General features: G+C 41.0%; 1 protein-coding gene across 8 annotated transcripts in view; it reads left to right on the top strand.

The window, feature by feature from the left end:
* Nucleotides 1-18,589, top strand: part of SCN8A (sodium voltage-gated channel alpha subunit 8) — a 191,683-nt gene that overhangs the window by 104,739 nt on the left and 68,355 nt on the right. For all 8 annotated transcript variants that reach the window (XM_070454391.1, XM_070454396.1, XM_070454393.1 and 5 more), the window contains exons 7-11: nt 5,490-5,711; nt 7,189-7,252; nt 8,337-8,478; nt 9,999-10,205; nt 11,427-11,720. In XM_070454391.1, coding sequence (XP_070310492.1) covers nt 5,490-5,711; nt 7,189-7,252; nt 8,337-8,478; nt 9,999-10,205; nt 11,427-11,720 — 929 coding nt within the window. The remainder of the gene's footprint in view (nt 1-5,489; nt 5,712-7,188; nt 7,253-8,336; nt 8,479-9,998; nt 10,206-11,426; nt 11,721-18,589) is intronic.

Genomic DNA, 18,589 nt, shown 5'->3' with positions numbered 1-18,589 from the left:
CAAAGCAGGGAAAATGAGAGGTCCTTCTCCCTCCCACCCCAGTATTCACAAAGACAGCATTTTTTTTAAATGTCCCCATTATGAATGTAGCAATTTCTACTGCATAGTAAAGGGGAATAGAATGCGTTTTAAGACTGTACTCGGACTCATTGTTTCTTTTAAAATACTCAGTAGCTTTTGTATTTCTCCTTTTTCCACATTGTTTCTCCGGGTAGACAGCTGAAATTTACCACCATGGTCCTGAGTGGAACACTGAGGGCTCATGGGATCTCTCCGCCCCCACTGGGAGCCAGTTTCATTGTGGTCAGACTTTGTGATACGAATCTATCTGGTCTTGAGTAAAGAAATCTAGGGCCCCCAAGTCTCTCGCACGTTACTCTTGATCTAAAGAACCTCTAAGAACTATCATTGTGAGGACTGAATCTGCAGCAGAGAAGAGTAACTGGGCATAACTGTACCCCAGGACTTGTCTGGATGAGCCAGATTGTGGGACTGAGAAGCCATTCCTTCACTATTGTGAGGGCCGCGTGTTAATGGCTGTTGAGGCCTGTTCCGATGTTCATTTTGTATGAGGAATAGCTCATGTGGCTTAAAACCCATTAGATTTCTCAACCTGAGTCACAAACCAGAAAAGATAAACTATTTATAATCTGGCATCAGCCTGGTGGAAAATCTTGATCCCAGTATGCACAGCTGATTTCCCTGGATTCCAGCACGTAAGCAGGCTTTGTTCATTTATTCAAGGGATCACTGGGCATCAGGAAATGAGACAGGAGGTTCAGAGGTGCCTTTGGACATAGGGTGGAATAAAATTCTGTGGTAGCATCTTCACTTGCTTCTCAGAGTTCTTTAAGTATCCCACTCCTATCTGGGAGCTGACCTTTCTGTACATTAGGTCCAGCTGCCTTTCCTTGTTCTGTAGTAAATATATTAACTGCTTCTGCTCAGACACATCCCAGTGCTAGTTAATGTTAGCCTTTTCCAAGAGTTCTCGCCGTCCAACCTGCCCCCACGTGGCTTCTGTTGCACACTCTGTTGTGTAGGAGTCGAATGAAGGAGCATTCTGCTCTGCTTTGGATAGTCGGTTTTCTTGCTTGTTCTGGTATATGGTATTGTGAACCAGCAGAGGAAGTAGACAGCTTATCCTTACAGCCAGAGCAGTGGCATTCTCCAGTCCTGCATGCATCAGGTCAAGAATTCTGCCAGCAACTTCTTACTTTTTTTGGCCTGTGTTGCTGGTTGTAGGGGGAGGACTTTTGCTTGGCTGCATTAGCTAGTATGTGGCAGCCACTGCTAGCCAGACTGTGAAGGTTAAGCTTAAGAAAAGCATTGAGGGCGTCATCTCCTTAAATTGGCATTGATGTCTGCAGATATGGTCGTTTGCAGTTAATCAACTCTTATGGAAGGAAGAAGAGTCTTGGCTGATGCCTGAGTAAACGCAGTGACTGTTTACAGTGAATGTTGCTGAGTCATTGTGTGCTTACCTTCACTACAGACTTCAGGCTAATCACCTTTCTTCTTCCTCTGCCTCCCTCTAATTTTCTTCTGACAATCTGGATGAGAATCTTAGAGAGCAAACTTTTTGGATGGCCATTCTGTTATGTAGTGATCAGTTTTGTTTAATTAAGATTTGTTCCTTTGTGGCCCTATGAATACCATTTCCAACTTAAGTTTCTATTTTAAACTTCTTGAAAGCTTAAAGAACTTCACCAAGGTGTCGATCAGACCTCAAAGCAGAACACTTGAAAAATATATTTTAGCCTTCTGGACTCATGTTTATAGATTTCGTCAGCAGTGGCCTCTGGTTAATGGAGAACAGATGTTGAACCAGCTGATTGTGAGTGTTCAGGTCCATCCCCAGAAAAATAAGGAGTTCCATGTAGGGTTGGTGTCTTAGTTGAACATCTCTGGTTGCAAGTAGAAAGATACAAGCATCCTTCAAGGACATTGAAGGCTGGGATGTTTGGGGCTTCTGGAAGCCAGTGAAACCAGAACACAGAGCCAGAAAGCCCCAGACACCAAGGACTACCTTGTCTTCATATTTCTTTTCTCCTTGCATCTGTTTCCTTTTTCTGTGTCTAGGCATACTGCCTTTACTTCTCAGAAATATCCTAATATAATGATAGAATATGGCTGCCACCCAGCTCCCACATTTATTTATTATCATTCCCACCACATGAAAGGCTACTGGACTCTCTCTTGCCCCATTCCAAATTCCTGGAATTCAGGATCTAGATTTAGGTCAGATGTCCATCCTGACATCTAACTACGAAGAGAAGGTCACTTCCTACAAACAAGGCTGCTGGGAGCCTGGCCTTATGGAATAGAAGATGGTTTGAGCTCATTGCCTGGAATTTCCTGTTGTATGGGGCTTGGAACTGTCCAGAAAGTTCCCAGCCAAGGAAAATCAGATTAGACTTATGCTCAAATTACATGTTTTTAAAAATGAATTAATGTCACAAATGCATTGGTTTGACTGTTTTAAAGTTTTATCCTCTTGTTACTGATACAGATGACAGCTAACAATTCAGTTCATGAAAATAGAAGTAAAAAGTGGCTTGAAACTGTCATCAGGTGTTCAGATAGGTGATTGTCTGAGCCATTCAAGAGAGATTGCTCTATGGGCTCCTCATAAAGAAGTCCAAGAAAAGAAACTTAACAGCCATTCTTCAGTGACCTATCAACTACTCTTTTTTTTTAATTTATTTTTTATTGATGTAGAGTTGAATTACAATGTTGTGTTAATTGCTGATGTAAAGCAAAAGTGACTCAGGTATACATATATATACATTCTTTTTATATTCTTTTCCATTCTGATTTATCAACTACTCTTTAAAAAAAAAATCACTCTTTTTGAAAACATGACTGTCATTTTAGGGACCTAGAATTGAGTTATTGACCCAATATACACCTGCTTCAACCCAACCAAATGTAGCAAAGGACTTCTCTGTTCCTTAGCAACTTACTGAAATAAGTTCCATAACACGGGGACAATTTTTCCTTCTCTATAGCTGCCTTTTATTTTATACCACCAGTACCTTCTTACCTAACTGCATGATAACGATACACAGTTTCCCAGAACTTTAGGAATAAAAGATTGAAACTCCAACCACTTAATCACGAACAAATATCTCCACCCTACTTTTAAAGACTCTTAGCTCCTCCACTGCCCACTGCCAGGTGCTCTTACGCTTACCCGTGTTCGGTGTATGAGAAAATGAGGCTGGGAGGTGCCCTTAAGTTTGTTCCAAGACACAGTGCATCTTAGAGGCTGAGCCAGGACCAGAACTCCTGCTTTCTGATTTCTGCCTTGTACTCTTTTTGCTCAGCCCTGTGAGCAGAAGGAATCCGGCTTGAAATGCCTTATGTCCTGGAGCCCAGACAAGCTCTTCCTGATCCCTTTGGGGGCGACAGCCTCCAGGAGAGGCCCACTCTGTGAGAAAGCACAGGCCTTTGCACGCTGAGGTCTCTACAGTCTAACTCTTGGCTCTTTTTACCTTAATTTCTCTTCCATGTCTTTCAGGATATCTGTGTAAGAGAGAAGAAAATTTCATATGCATTTACTCTTTCAATAAAGAACTTAAAAATATATTAGGTGTTTGGCCAAGACCACCAAAACATTGTAAAGCGATTATCCTCCAATTAAATACACACACACACACACACACACACACACACACACACACAGAGTAAGTGCCTGCTTTGTGACAGGTCTTGTGCTAAACGCAGCATCCATTACCACTCTCAGGCTTAACTTTGAAAATTCTAGGTGGTTACTTGCAAAATACAGCAAAAGAAGAATTATGTCTACATCTCCCATTAGATCACCATCGTACAAGTTTAGCCACACAGTGATATTATCCTAGTCATATCTCTTGGAGGAGGGCAACATATGAATAACAGTGATAGCTGACAAGATATAAGTACCTGGCAGTGTACTTGGTATTTAATATTCATTATCTTATTTAAACCTCACAACAAGCCAACGAGATTGGTATTATCAATACCTTTTTACAGGTGTGTAAACTGAGATTCAGACAAAAGTGGTTAACATTTGAGTTATTTACTGTGTGCCAGGTACTGTGCTAAGGGTTTATATGAGCCATGCTTAGTTAACGCTCACAACAGCCTTATGATATTTAACTATAAGTATCCCCATTTTAGAGATGAAAACGCAAATCCCAAGAGGTTAGGTATGTTGCTCAGGTCACACAAGTAAGTGGTATAATTTGATTAAGGTAATTATCTACCCAGACTCATACTTTACAGCCAGGACCAGGATTTCTGTAGAATTTCACTGGATAGTCTCGCTTTCAGAAGTAACTTAGGGATAAGCTCCCTCTTGAGACCTGTATGTCAAGGCCCTGTGTCTGCTCTGTCCGTCCTGGTGTTTCGGCCCCCCAGGAGTGTTCAGTGCTTCCTTGGCCATGTCTTACAGGTAGCTGATGTGTGGGCATGCCCAGGAGAACCACATGTAGACTCAGTCTTGATCCAAACATCATGAACCCACAACCATACTTTTCTTTGTCTCCTGTCCCAGATCTCTCCCTGTGCGGTTAAGAAATCTGCCTTCAGATTTACATGTGAAACAGTGGCTTGCCTTTAAGCCGCCAATTCAAGTGGGTTATGTGTTTTTTTTAAAATCTAGGACAGAAAAAAGATCAGTTGTAGAGAACAGGACATATATGTGATGCAGAAGACGTGTATTTTTGAGTGAAAAGACAAACCACAACTACTGAATTGATAATAATTAAACTTTTCAATACATTGGCATTTCCAGAGCTCTTGGGAAAATATTATTGTACCTTCTCACCTATTGTTGGCTTTGAAACTTCCCCGTAGTTCTCTTTCTAACCCGGACGCCGCCTCTATTCCTGATTTTCCATTTGTTTGTTCAGCTAATATTTACTGAGTACCTGCGGTGGGCTAAGCCATACAAACACAGCTGTGAACAAGACAGATATAATTAATTATGACCATGATAAATGCTACAGGGGAAACTAATAGGCGCTGTTAAAATAGTCATAGTAGGGGAGGGAGAAGAGTTGTGAAGTCAGAGAAGGCTTTCTGGGGGAGTTGCTATTCAGCTGAGAGTGGAGGATGAATAGGATGCAGGCAGGAGGGACAAGAGAATGGAGGAAGCATTCCAGGCAAAGGGAACAGCAATTGTGGAGACACCCGGGCAAGTAAGAGCCTGACTCATTTGAGTCGCTGAGAAGCAGTCAGAGACAAGAAACTACTTCCAGGAAGAAGAGTCACATACTGGAGAAGGGACTCTCTTTTCCAGAAGTATTGACTTAAAAATGGATGCTCCTGGGAAACTTGATAATATCACTGACCCATTGTTATTCCCGTGGTATAAAAGATGAAGTGGCCATGTTTCAAGGGTGGTGATGTGGGGAGGAGTAGGAGCCCTGGCTGAGGGGGAGGTTGGGGGAGGTGGGGAGGGCTGTGGGGCGACCCTCACTCTGGGGGTTCTCTCCCCTCAGGCCTGAAGACCATCGTGGGTGCCCTGATTCAGTCCGTGAAGAAGCTGTCAGACGTGATGATCCTGACAGTGTTCTGCCTGAGTGTCTTTGCCTTGATCGGACTGCAGCTCTTCATGGGAAACCTGCGAAACAAGTGTGTGGTGTGGCCCATCAACTTCAACGAGAGCTATCTTGAAAACGGCACCAAGGGCTTTGATTGGGAAGAGTACATCAACAATAAAAGTAGGTAGCCCTTTCTCTGCACGAGTGGGGAGAAAGTCTGTCTCCAGTGCCAATGATGGAGCTACCCCTGGGCTGTACAAAAGTGCCTGGGCCAAGACTGCTGGGAGAAGCTTTGTGAACTTTCTCCCATTCCTTGAGGTCAGATTATCTTCAGAAGCTTGCAAATATCAGCCCTCTCACCCCTTCTCTCTTTTCTCTCCCTTTAAAAGGATAAGTGAAACTTTATATCTTTTTCACATGTACCCCTAAACTTTTGCTTTGAAAAATCGAGCTTAGAAACTTGATGAAAAATCCTTTTTTTCCCCTGAGATATTTAAACATTTAGATATACCTGGGCTTCCCTGGTGGCTGAGACAGTGAAGAATCCACCTACAATACAGGAGACCTGGGTTCAATCCCAGGGTTGGGAAGATCCCCTGGAGAAGGAAAAGGCTACCCACTCCAGTATTCTTGCCTGGAGAATTCCATGTACAGAGGAGCCTAACGGGGTACAGTCCATAGGTCGAAAAGAGTAGGACAAGATTGAGAAACTTTCACTTTCACCGTTCACTTAGGTTTCTTAATATTACTGAGACCTTAGCAGTCAGTCTGGTCTAGGGAAGTCGGGTCATCTCCAAGTAACTGTTTGATCCTATCACAGTTTAGGAGTTTTGACAAGTTTATTTAAGGAACCAGAGCATTTGGGTGTTACTCTTAGGAATATTGGGTGTAGTAGTGTGCATGTGTGCAAAGTCGCTTCAGTCATGTGTGACTCTTTGCGACTCTATAGGCTATAGCCCACCAGGCTCCTCTGTCCATGGGATTCTCTGGGCAAAAGTAGTGGAGCCGACTGCCATACCCTCCTCCAGGGGATCTTTCTGACCCAGGGATAGAACCCGCGTCTCTTAAAGACGCATTGGCGGGGGCTTCTTTACCACTAGCGCCACCTGCTATGAAACTAGGGGGGGAAATTAGCAGTATCACTATTAGTCACTCTTGAGAAAATAAAGGCAGTTAAGTACCCACAAGAAAGTGTTCAAAGAGGATTTCAGGGACACAAACAGGAAAGGGAAACGTGTCTTCTAATTTAAAATAGGACATGGTTACTAGTGATCAGTTTATGGTAAAGAGAAGTTATAAGGATAGAAGGGTAGAGTTGTGTAAAGGGGTGAAGAACTCAGAAACCTCTCTTTTAGGCCCTTTGATTTGAGTACTAGAACGTGGCATATAGATCTGAAGTACTAATACAAGTAGAAATCGGGTGTCTGGAAAGAACATTGCGGTAAAGCCCACATGGCAGCACTTTTCATTGTTAAATATATACAGGAAAATAGTTAATGGGAAGGAATTCTTATCAGGTTTCACTGCTGTCAGAAAAGGTTTATATGAGCTAAAATCAATAACTGTTTCTGCTGGGCTAGTTAGGAGCAGTGTAACCTTATTCTCTCATTCACTTAAATCTGTCTTATTCATTTCCTGCCTCTTCAAACTTTTCTAGCAAATTTCTACATAGTTCCTGGTATGCTGGAACCTTTGCTCTGTGGGAACAGTTCTGATGCTGGGTAAGTGGCTCACTTAATTTTATTCTCCTCACATAAAATAATGTGTCACACAAAAATGAACAATATTTTCACTTTCCTTGTGTTCATGTAGTGGGCCCAATAAATTGGTTGACTCAGACTTTCTTTCTGTTTTATATTTGTCCATCCAAAGTTGACATTTCACTAGTAGGTGAAGATGGCTATTAGTCTTAAGCCAAAATCAAAGATTTAAAAGATAGGATCTACAACACCAGATATCTTGCCTGTCTCTTGTAGACGCCCCTCATTCTGTCTTAACACAATAAGTTATCAAGTAAGGGCACTGTTTTCATGATGGGTTAGCACCCAAGGGTGACCCAAAATATGCCAGGCCTGACAGCATGTGGGAGGGAAAAGAGTTGCAATGTATTATCTTCCCCTCTGCCTTTTTTTCATTGTGGCAAAATATACATAACATAAAATTTGGTCTCTTAACCATTTTTACATATACAGTTCAGTGATATTAACTAGAAGTCCGTTTAATTTCTATATTGAAGTATTGATAGATACTAGAAATTACATTGGAGTAAATATCAGGTGAGTCTTAAAGCAGAAGAACTATTATAACTGAGATCACTGAAATCCCAGTATTTACTGATACAGTTTGTCACAGTGAGTGTTAAGAGAATAGAGATGATTAAGAGGAATGTCTAGGCATTTGTCATTTAGGTTAGTAGCTAAGTTAAATTTGGTTGAATTGCACATTGATATGAATCTAGGACAGTGATTCTCAAATTTTGGCATGCCTAAGAATCATCTGACATGCCCCTTAAAAATGCAAATTCATGGATCCCATATGCAGAGCTTTTATTCCCAGGTCTTGTCTAAGACAAAGGTATCCGCATTTTTAAGGTGATTCTGATCCTAGACTGTCCCCAGGACATCATTTTTTGAAAAATCCACCTGGCTACTTTGTTTCTTTCCTCTTCTTTTTTAAAAGTTCCTGTTTGTTGACATAGCCTCTATAGATGGCTATTTATTATCTGCAAGGTCATAGAGATGACTTCCAGCTGATGACCGGGTAGGATTACGCTGAAAAGCCCGGTGCTTCCTTTTCTTTCCTCAGGCAATGTCCAGAGGGATACCAGTGTATGAAGGCAGGAAGGAATCCCAACTATGGTTACACGAGCTTTGACACTTTCAGCTGGGCCTTCTTGGCATTATTTCGCCTTATGACCCAGGACTACTGGGAAAACTTGTATCAATTAGTAAGTAATACCACGTTTTTTGGTGATGGAATTTACATAACAATATGTGGGGTTGGGGACATTCTGTGTAAGAGACCTTTGGTGAAAACATTATACAGAATCTTAGGGTGGTATTTCTCAGAGTCAGTGGGTTTATAAAATTAAGTGAGTTCTCCCAGCTCTTGGCCCAGTTTCTTTCATGCTCATCATGTATAGCTGTAGAGGCTCACAGACTTGAGAGCCTCTTGCCTGGCCTGGGAATCTGCTATCTCTGTCCTTCCTATTTCAGCAGACCATCTTCAGTATTCCTCCTTTTGGATGTTTGGCCTTAGGGCCTCTTTAAACATGTGTAAGTCACTTTGCTAGACATTATAAAGATGAGGTTTTATCCACAAGGATCTTGGAGCCTAAATATGTCAACATTTTGAGATTTATAACACAATTGTATTTGTTCAAGAACATTGTGACAATTTTTTTTTTTTAAGGCCAGACTGCCATTCTGTTGGCCTGCTTTGGTGACTCCGGACAAGTCATTTAATTTTGCTGGGTGTGATAGAGAAGCTAGTCTAGATGACTGCTGAGAGTCTTCCAACTTAGAAATTCTCTGATAATCCGTTGTTTTACATTTGACTGTAAGCTTTTGATGATGCTAGTTAGTTTGATAATAAGAATTGTGAACCCCTCAGGCATGAAGGAAACCCTTTAATTGAGCTAACTTTTTTTTTTCCAGTGAAAGTTTCTTATTAGGAGTTCCTGGAATTCTTCCTTTCTGTTGTACAGCCTAGTATTCCCATGAAATATTTGTAACTGTTGCTAAGTTCCATGCAGTATTTGTGGTTGAGAAGAATAAAAATGAAAACTAAGTGATAATGGGTCCTGTGTGTATGCATATAACCTAAAACCCAGTTGTTCTTTGATGTCTGTTTGTTTGGTGCTAGTGAAAGGAATACTCTTAGGATCCTCTTTCCTTTTTCTCCCCTACCCCACCCCCGCATCCTTTACATTATATCCCTCTTTGAAAACTCATCCTATTGCAAAAGACTAAGGAAGGATGTCACTCAAGATAGGGACTTCTTATGAGCTGGACCTGATTCCACAGTTGAGATTTGTCTGTAAATGCTCTTTGAAGACCAGTATATAAATGGCCTGAGGTCTTGTTTTCATTTCTTCACACTTGTTTTAAAACCAGCTGACAAAGTCAAATGTAATTCTTAGCTCAGAGCAATTTTTCCTTTTAAAAAAGTAAGCATTTTTCTATGGAAGGAGTGTATTAGGAGTATTTGGAATGGAAGAGGATTTTTTTTTTTTTTTGGTCACAGTGAATAGGAGGTACTACTGACATTTCCTGTGAGTCTGGGGTAGGGGAGGCCATTTAGCAGCTGGGGATGCTGAGTGTCTGTGTGTGAAGAAGTTCCGCACAAGAAAGGATGGTCCTGGTGAAAGTGCAGTACTGCCTCTGCAGGGGAACATCAGCCCATGAGATGTGTTCAACCTGATTCATTTGATGCAAGCACCTTAAGAAGTGGTCTTTGTCTTTACAGACCTTAAGAGCAGCTGGGAAAACGTACATGATCTTCTTCGTCTTGGTCATCTTTGTGGGTTCTTTCTATTTGGTGAACTTGATCCTGGCTGTGGTGGCCATGGCTTATGAAGAGCAGAATCAGGCAACACTGGAGGAGGCAGAGCAGAAAGAGGCTGAATTCAAAGCAATGTTAGAGCAACTTAAGAAGCAACAGGAAGAAGCACAGGTTGGTGATCAACTGTTTGCCATAGACCTTCCTGCCAGATCGTGGTGACTAAGGCCCCATCTGATTGCCACTCCCGTCGATCTTTTTAGGCACACTGTCTAATAGAAGTCTGATCTGATTGAAATAACCCAAATAACAACTGCAGATGGTCAGTCCAATTATTACATTTGTCTTAATGGCCAAATTGTTTGTGAATATGATCTTCTGTTGAATCTCTCAACTGTTCAGTGCACAACTGCTGTGATAGCTGGAGAGAGAAAAAAAAAAAGTGACCAGAGCAGTTTATATAATGCATCATGTAAGCATAGGTTTTTTTGTTGGGGAAAACATGAGGATCTCCTTCAGAGATTCTCTGTGTTCATAACGAGTCTTGAAAAGAAGATACAAGTAAAATATTGAAGTAAAATTTTAAAAACAAACTTGTGATTCCACTAACACCCTAACATCTTACTTTTTTTAGAAAAAATTATGAAAGTATGGTGATATTTACAGGAGACTTGGAAAATACTGAACAAAGTTACATGTAGTTCCACTGTACAATTATTTTTAAACAGATAAAGATTTTTAGTTAGAATTTAAATATCAAACTTTCAAAAATTAATAGAACAAACAGATAGGAAAGTAGAAAGATACAGTAGACCTGGAAAGCACTATGAACTAATTCAACATAATTAAGGTTTATATAATTTCACTCAACAGCAGGATGCAAATTCTATTCACGTTCCCATGGACTATAAACTGGGACACATGGGACGGTATCCTGGGTCATAAAACAAAGTGCAAAAATTTCATGGTCTATTGAAATCATACGGGGGTCTGTTTTCTTATCACTGATAACACTTTACTTTTTAATGTATTTTTTACATTGTTGGGGCCATAATATATAGTATTGATTCTCAGAGTTGCCCAAAAAAAGATCATTTGGTATCAAGGTGGCAGCCAAGTTCTTGTCTGGGATACTAAACAGAGTAAGTCCCAAAGCTCTCACCATGAAGTTCCACTCTGATTATGCAGGGCTGTGTGCCACCATACAAATTTAGCTAGGAAATGGAGATACCAGGCCCCCACCATAGTGTCCTCTGACAGACTGGTTTTCCTTCCTCCTTTTTTCCCTGTCTTTGGGAAAGGAAGAAAGTGATCTCCACCACTTGGCTTAGCTTTGTGTGGCTCTAGTTAATTGCTTTCAATCTGGTCTGTTGCTGTGAAATTTTACTTTCCTAGGCGGCGGCGATGGCCACTTCAGCAGGAACTGTCTCAGAAGATGCCATAGAGGAAGAAGGTGAAGAAGGAGCAGGCTCTCCCCGCAGCTCATCTGAAGTCTCTAAACTGAGTTCCAAGAGTGCCAAAGAGAGACGGAACCGGAGAAAGAAGAGGAAGCAAAAGGAGCTCTCTGAAGGAGAGGAGAAAGGGGATCCTGAGAAGGTGTTCAAGTCAGAATCAGAAGATGGTATGAGGAGGAAGGGCTTTCGGCTCCCAGACAACAGAATAGGGAGGAAGTTTTCCATCATGAATCAGGTAAGCTGTTTGTGCTGGGTCACAGAAGCCTAAGAAATTCTAGGTTTCCTAATCTTACTTGATTCTCGTATTCCCCTTCAGGTTTACATTTTCCAGTCCCATCCCTGCATCCTCAGGCCACCTCCACGCTCCACTTTTTTTCCTCTAGGAAGAAGTGCTACTTCTGTATAAAGGCTGCCTGTGCTCTAGTCCCACCCTCCCTTCTCTGCTCGAAATCTCACCCAGGACAACCTGGTCACCTTTGGCAGACTTACTGCAGCAAGAAAGTCTGTGTCACTCCAGCAGTTCTTGTATTCTAAAAGACAGGTCCCCAACCTCCAGGACCTAATCCCTGATGATCTGAGGTGGAGTTGATGTGATAACAATAGAAATAAAGTACACAATAAATGTAAAATGCTTGAATCATCCTGAAACCCACCCCCACCCCGATCTGTGAAAAATTGTTTTGCATGAAACTGGTCCCTGGTGCCAAAAAGGTTGGAGACCACTGCTCTAAAACATCATGAAGAACTTTTAGCATCTGAACTTCAGAATTTAGATCAAATACCTTTGTTTAAGAGTTGTATGTAATTTTAGGTTAAAAAAAAAAGTCATGAAACTCTTTAGGTCACCTTATTTGAGTGTGGCAAGTTCTGGTAATTAATTATTCTAGATTTATAATGTCATGCTGATAAATTAGCCTATGGTAGATTAAAAGCCTCTAGTTTTACCCAACTTTGCTAAATTGGGAAGCTAAGAGAGAGAAGGGAGAGGACTTATGGATAATTATTGAGCATTGTACTACTGTACATTTCACGATATAATAGATATTTTGGGACTTCAGGGAACACCACCAAAATCCAATTCTTAAGCTACTTAATGCCCCATTTTAAAGGAAGTCTGTAAGGTATAGAATAGATTGCAGTTCCTGATTACGGCAGTGCAGCCAGAGTCTTTTCTCGTTTCCCAGATATGATTCATGGTGCCTCTCCCTTACCTCCCTCCCCTCCCAGTTCAGTCCTTTGCTTGTCCAGTTGGCTTTATCACAGCAAAATCTCTCATGTCCACCCTCTTCTTTTTGTTCCTATTAATCCTTCTTTAGTTCAGACCTTATGTCTCTTTGTCCTACTGCAGTTATCCAGGACAGCTTTGTTCCCTCTGGTCTGTCTCTCTCTCTTTCATGTTTTGTGTATTGTCATCCAGTCACTTCGTAAAACATATCTTGGTTATTCATTACCAGGCATTTATAGAGTGCCTACCATGGGTCAAGGATTGTGCTAGATCCTAGAGATTGAAAGGTGGTTAGAACACCATGTCTGCCCTAGGGAGCTTACAGTATAGTGGGGTAGCCAGATACACTAAAAAAAATTATTTTTGTGATAGCATTGATGGTATTGTTCCATAGTTGAAATACACAGAGGTGTTTTAGAAGGCACAGGTCTATCCCAGCCTGGAGCTTCAGCAAAGATTTTCTGGGGAAGGTCAATAAAGGATAAACAGGGGTTAGTCAGGTAATGAGCCTCTGTTGGTGAGGAGCAAGAAGACAGAAGAAAGAATATTCCAGGTTTGGAAGAAAAGTATGTTCCAGTTTGGGCATCCCAAATATGAATTATTTGTTGGGAAACCAGTTTAGACACATGGATAGTCAAATGATAGCTCAGGAAAGAGGTCCTGAGCTAAGAGATAGTGGTTGAAACCAAGAGACTGGCTGAGACGACGCGGAGAGATTGTGTCAGGCAAAAGGACAGTGACATGCAACATGACACTGATGCTCATGGGCTTCGGAGATGGACCTCATGGAGGAAAACAAGTGAATATTGGTCATGAGGGCTGCTGAGAGAACCAAGAGTGCAGTGAGGGCTGGAGAGCGCAAGGGTGGGAGAGGGAGGGGAGCGGTCAGTGGATTGAAGCTTAACAGAGATGCATCATGAGATCAGAACTGGAAATGTCTGTTGGATTGGCAGTAGAAGTCCTTGAGAACTTGAAAGACAGATTTCAGTCCAGGGTTAAGTGTGGATGCCATATTGAATAGAAAGAGACTTCCCATTCAAACTTTTTTAAAGAATGTGGGTGAAAATAAGCATTTTTATAATCTGTTATGGGGGGGAGACCCAGAAGAAGGGGAGATGGAAGTAGAAAATGGAGTAGAGTAGGATAGAAAAGAAAATAGAACAGTCTTGGGAGATGTGAGAATAGGTGTTGTCTTGAATAGGAAGGGGGCACCTTGTCCTTGCCCCCACCAAAAAAAAACATAGGGCAATGGGGGGTGTGTGTGTGTGTGGATAAGTTTGTAGATGGGGAGCAGGAAATGGACAAAGATGACCCCCGACAGTCTCATTTTCAATAATATAGGAAATTTAAAATTTTATTGAAGGGAATGAGGGGTTGAAGAAAATAGTGACAGCTTAAAACAGTTATTAAGAAGATTGGGAGAGGGAATTTCCCCTAATCAGGTTCTTCTGTTTACTAAAGAAATCCCAACCCTTCAGCATTGAATTCACAGCACCCTGCTTCCTGGGACTCAGCTTCCCTTTTATGGTCTCCAGTCCCTGTGCCCCGTCAAGCACCCTGTACTTACACCAGGGAGAGCTATTAGATGCTTCTCATACATGATGCTTCTTTTCTACCCTCTGTTTTGCTCCAGAAACAGCCTCTCTAAGAAGCCCCGCTTTTTCCATTTCTGAATGTCCACATTATACTTATTCTTCACATTCTTCTCCCAAGAGACCTTCCCTGACCCTCCCCATCCTACCCCCAGTTAGAAATTATCATTTCATCTTTCCGTCATGTTTTATATGTCCCTCTTTGTGTGTTGCTTTTTACTCTCTGTGGTTTTATATTTACTAATCTTCATATCCTCTCCTCTCTCACATAAAGTCCTAAAATTAAGGCCTACTTCTGTGTACATTCAGAGATTTGTTAGAAAAATGAATGAAGTACTTTTGTAAAACTGATTTAACTCCTGGAACTTCTTTATGGCCTGGAACCATCTCTGTCTCACCTTCACCTCACCTTTCTCCTAGTGTAGCCTCTTTTGAGTGAAAGTGTGATTGTAGCTTTGTTGTAATCCAACCCTTGCCTTGAGAGCCATCCTAAGCTTGTTAATAAATACCTTAGTGCCGTTAACACTTCGCTATTGAATGGGCTCTGATTAATCTATAGGCTTCAGCACAGAGTTGCACTGATTGCTCCTTAGCTCAAAAAATAAAACTGGGCTTCTGAGATGTCCTGCTTTGCATGAAAATGGTCACTTCTCATTCCCCCATCGGAAAAAACTGTGGATTCCTTGAGGCCATGGCTGACTGCCAAGACTTCCTTAGAAACTGCAAGGTAGTGATCTTCTTTGTCTTAGGACTCTCCTGCAGTTTCTCTGATTTTATCTGGAAGAATGGTTGAGGAAACTGAGGCCTAGAGAGATTAACTCTTTTATCTAAGGTTATATAGCTCGTAGGAGTTGGGAGTCAAGATTTGAACCAGGTTCTTCTGACCATAAGCCTTGTACTACAGTCTCTAGCCATCCCCTCCCCACTCACCTCCACACATACATGGTCATCTGTTGGGTTGGCTTAACACTGAAGGTGACTTTGGTTTTCCCACCGCACAGTTCAAGTGAACATCAGTGACCTGTACTGTAGATCCGCTGAGAGCTACTTTTTTAAAAAAATTAATTTTGCTGGAGTACAGTTGATTTCAAGTGTTAGTTTGAGATCCTCTTGAGACATAAAATTATTGCTGTGTTTTTAGGTTTTAGGTGAGTTTATAAAGTCCCTTTTTGCAAAGTATTTTAATTATTCTACTGCAGCAGTTTTCAGACATTTTGGTCTTCATATCTTTAAAAATTATTGAGGACCCCAAAGAGATTTTTTAATTTATTGTATTAGAAATAATAATTAAGAAATTTTATAATGTTCATTTACTGATTTATTGAAAAAATGGTAATAATAAACCTACTATGTTTAACACAAATCATACATATTTTTGAAAAAATTAACTGTTTTCCAGATCAAAAAAATTTAATAGAAAAAAATAGTACTGTTTACATCTTTGCAAATCTCTTTAATCTGTGGTTTAATGGGAGATGGCTGGAATAGCATACCTTCATTCAGTCTGTTGCAATATTCCTTTTGGTTGAAGTATTTAAAGAAAATCTGTTTTCATACAGATATAGTTGGAAAAAGGAGGAATATTTTAACAACCTTTTCAGATAATTGCAAATATTCTTCTTTGATGCTATTCCAAAATTGAATAATAGTAGGTTTTTAAATGGTTAGTTCCAATGTGGAAGCTGAAACTGTATCAGTAACTTGGTACTGTTACATTAAAATCCTTTGTTATATTTTATGCCATAGATATTTAATTCTTGAATGATTTGTAGGATCCTGCATTGATCATTTGGGAAATACTGCTTCACTGAGTTATGCAGCTCTTCCAAGTACTAACACAGAATATTAAAAAATCACATACATTCTCGCTCAAGCTCATAAGAAGTCTTTAAATTCTGGGAAACTGTCAGGCTTGCAGTCTGTACCTCTGAGAAATGAGAGTGATAAAGGCAGACATCTTCTTAATATTATTATGCAGTGGTTTAATCTTGTGACCCACCCACCGTAAGAAGGGCACAAGGACCTAGGAGTTCCCAGACCACATTTTAAGAACCACTGTTGTATTGGAAAGAAAAAGTAAAGTAAAGAAAAGATGAACTATGGCATGGAAATAGGACATTTAAATCATCAATTTCTTACATTCCAAACATCCTAGTCATTGTTGAGCTTCATTCCAATAGACAGCTGACATGGAGGCCCTGAAATTCCCAGTTAATTTTTCTGTATAATCTGAGGCCATGCCCTCAAATCAAGAACATCCCAGAGCTGTTCTCCCAAGCAGACACCTAGATCTAAAGTAGTATTTTTAGTTAGCTGTGATGTAACTGCCTGAAAAGGACCAAAAGCTTCTTCCTGGTTTGTTGATAGGAAAGATTTTGAAAACAGGACCCATCTCATAAACTAGCTGAATCCCAGGAGTTAATAGAGCCACAGGTCCCGAGTCATCAATGAAACCCTTCAATCCAGGAAAATTAAGATTGGGGAGGGGCCAGGGTGGCTACTCTCAGGATGTGTCTCCTTAGGGAATTGACCAGATCAGGGCTAGATGCAAGAGGTACAAGGCGAAGTGGGACAAGTTCATCTTTTCCCTTTTATGTTGATTGCAGTGGACTCTTTTGCCAAGAATGGAACAAAGAATTAAAGAGTAATAGATACACTGTTTACTTTTAGTTTCTTTTCTTTTTTTTTTTCAGGATCCTGATTCCTGAGTGTCCCTGGGTCACTGAATTTGTCATTATCTTTCCATCACTTCCTATCACTTTCCTATCAGTTAAGAATAGTCAGGTATTATTATATACTATATGAGGTCTAACATACTATATAATTTTTCCTCATACAGTCCATAATAATTGCTACTAGGCTGTAGCTTTTGAGAGGGCAGGGACCATGTTATATGTCTTGTTCACCACTGTATCCATATCACTGAGTGCACAACAAGTATTTGATGATCTTTTGTCTAATAAAAATCAGACTTCTTTCCTAATATGTAGACCTAATACACTAGGCAGTGTCGGCACCTAACATTTTGCTAATAAAAATCACGGATCCAGTCCAGGGAGGCTTGCTGTGAGAAGGGAGGCAGATTTTATTTTCTGTATCTCATGAGGCTTTGACAGGCTAGGAGCCTTGCTGGCTGGAGAGAGCTGCGCCTCCCAGTGCTAGTTTAGTTCCTGGAAACAACGGGCAACTTGCCCTTTCATGTGCAGGTCAACCAATCCAAGACCTTTATCCCCAGCCTCCTTTCATCTAATTCACACACCAGCCAATATTTCCCCAGCCCTAAATCCCCTGTGTGGATCACAACAAACTGTGGAAAATTCTGAAAGAGATGGGAATACCAGGCCACCTGACCTGCTGCCTGAGAAACCTGTATGCAGGTCAAGAAGCAACAATTAGAAGTGGACATGGAACAACAAACTGATTCTAAATAGGGAAAGGAGTGCGTCAAGGCTGTATATTGTCACCCTGGCTATTTAACTTGCATGTAGAGTACGTCATGCAAAATGCTGGGCTGGATGGAGCACAAGCTAGAATCAAGATTGCTGGGAGAAATATCAATAACCTCATATATGGAGATGACACCACCCTTATGGCAGAAAGTGAAGAAGAACTAAAGAGCTTCTTGATGAAAGTGAAAGAGGAGAGTGAAAAAGTTGGCTTAAAACTAGACATCAGAAAACTAAGATCATGGCATCCAGTCCCATCACTTCATGGCAAATAGATGGGGAAATAATGGAAACAGTGAGAGTCTATTTTTTTGGCTGCAAAATCACTACAGATGGTGATCACAGCCATGAAATTAAAAGACACTTGCTCCTTGGAAGAAAAGCTATGACCAACCTAGACAGCATATTAAAAAGCAGAGACATTATTTTGCTAACAAAAGTCTGTCTCGTCAAAGCTACGGTTTTTCCAGTAGTCATGTATGGATGTGAGATTTGGACTATAAAGAAAGCTGAGCACAGAAGAACTGATGCTTTTGAACTGTGGTGGTGGAGAAGACTCTTGAGAGTCCCTTCGACTGCAAGGAGATCCAACCAGTTCATCCTAAAGGAAATCAGTCCTGAATATTCATTGGGAGGACTGATGCTGAAACTGAAACTCCAATACTTTGGCCACCTGAAGAACTGACTCATTGGGAAAAACCCTGATGCTGGGAAAGATTGAAGGCGGGAGGAGAAGGGGACGACAGAGGATAGATGGTTGGATGGCATCACTGACTTGATGGACATGAGTTTGAGTAAGCTCAGGGAGTTGCTGATGGACAGGGAGGCCTGGCTTGCTGCA

The sequence above is a fragment of the Odocoileus virginianus genome, chromosome 24 (genome assembly GCF_023699985.2).
Source record: "Odocoileus virginianus isolate 20LAN1187 ecotype Illinois chromosome 24, Ovbor_1.2, whole genome shotgun sequence".
Lineage (NCBI taxonomy): Eukaryota > Metazoa > Chordata > Mammalia > Artiodactyla > Cervidae > Odocoileus > Odocoileus virginianus.
This window is presented reverse-complemented; position numbering and strand designations above follow the sequence as displayed.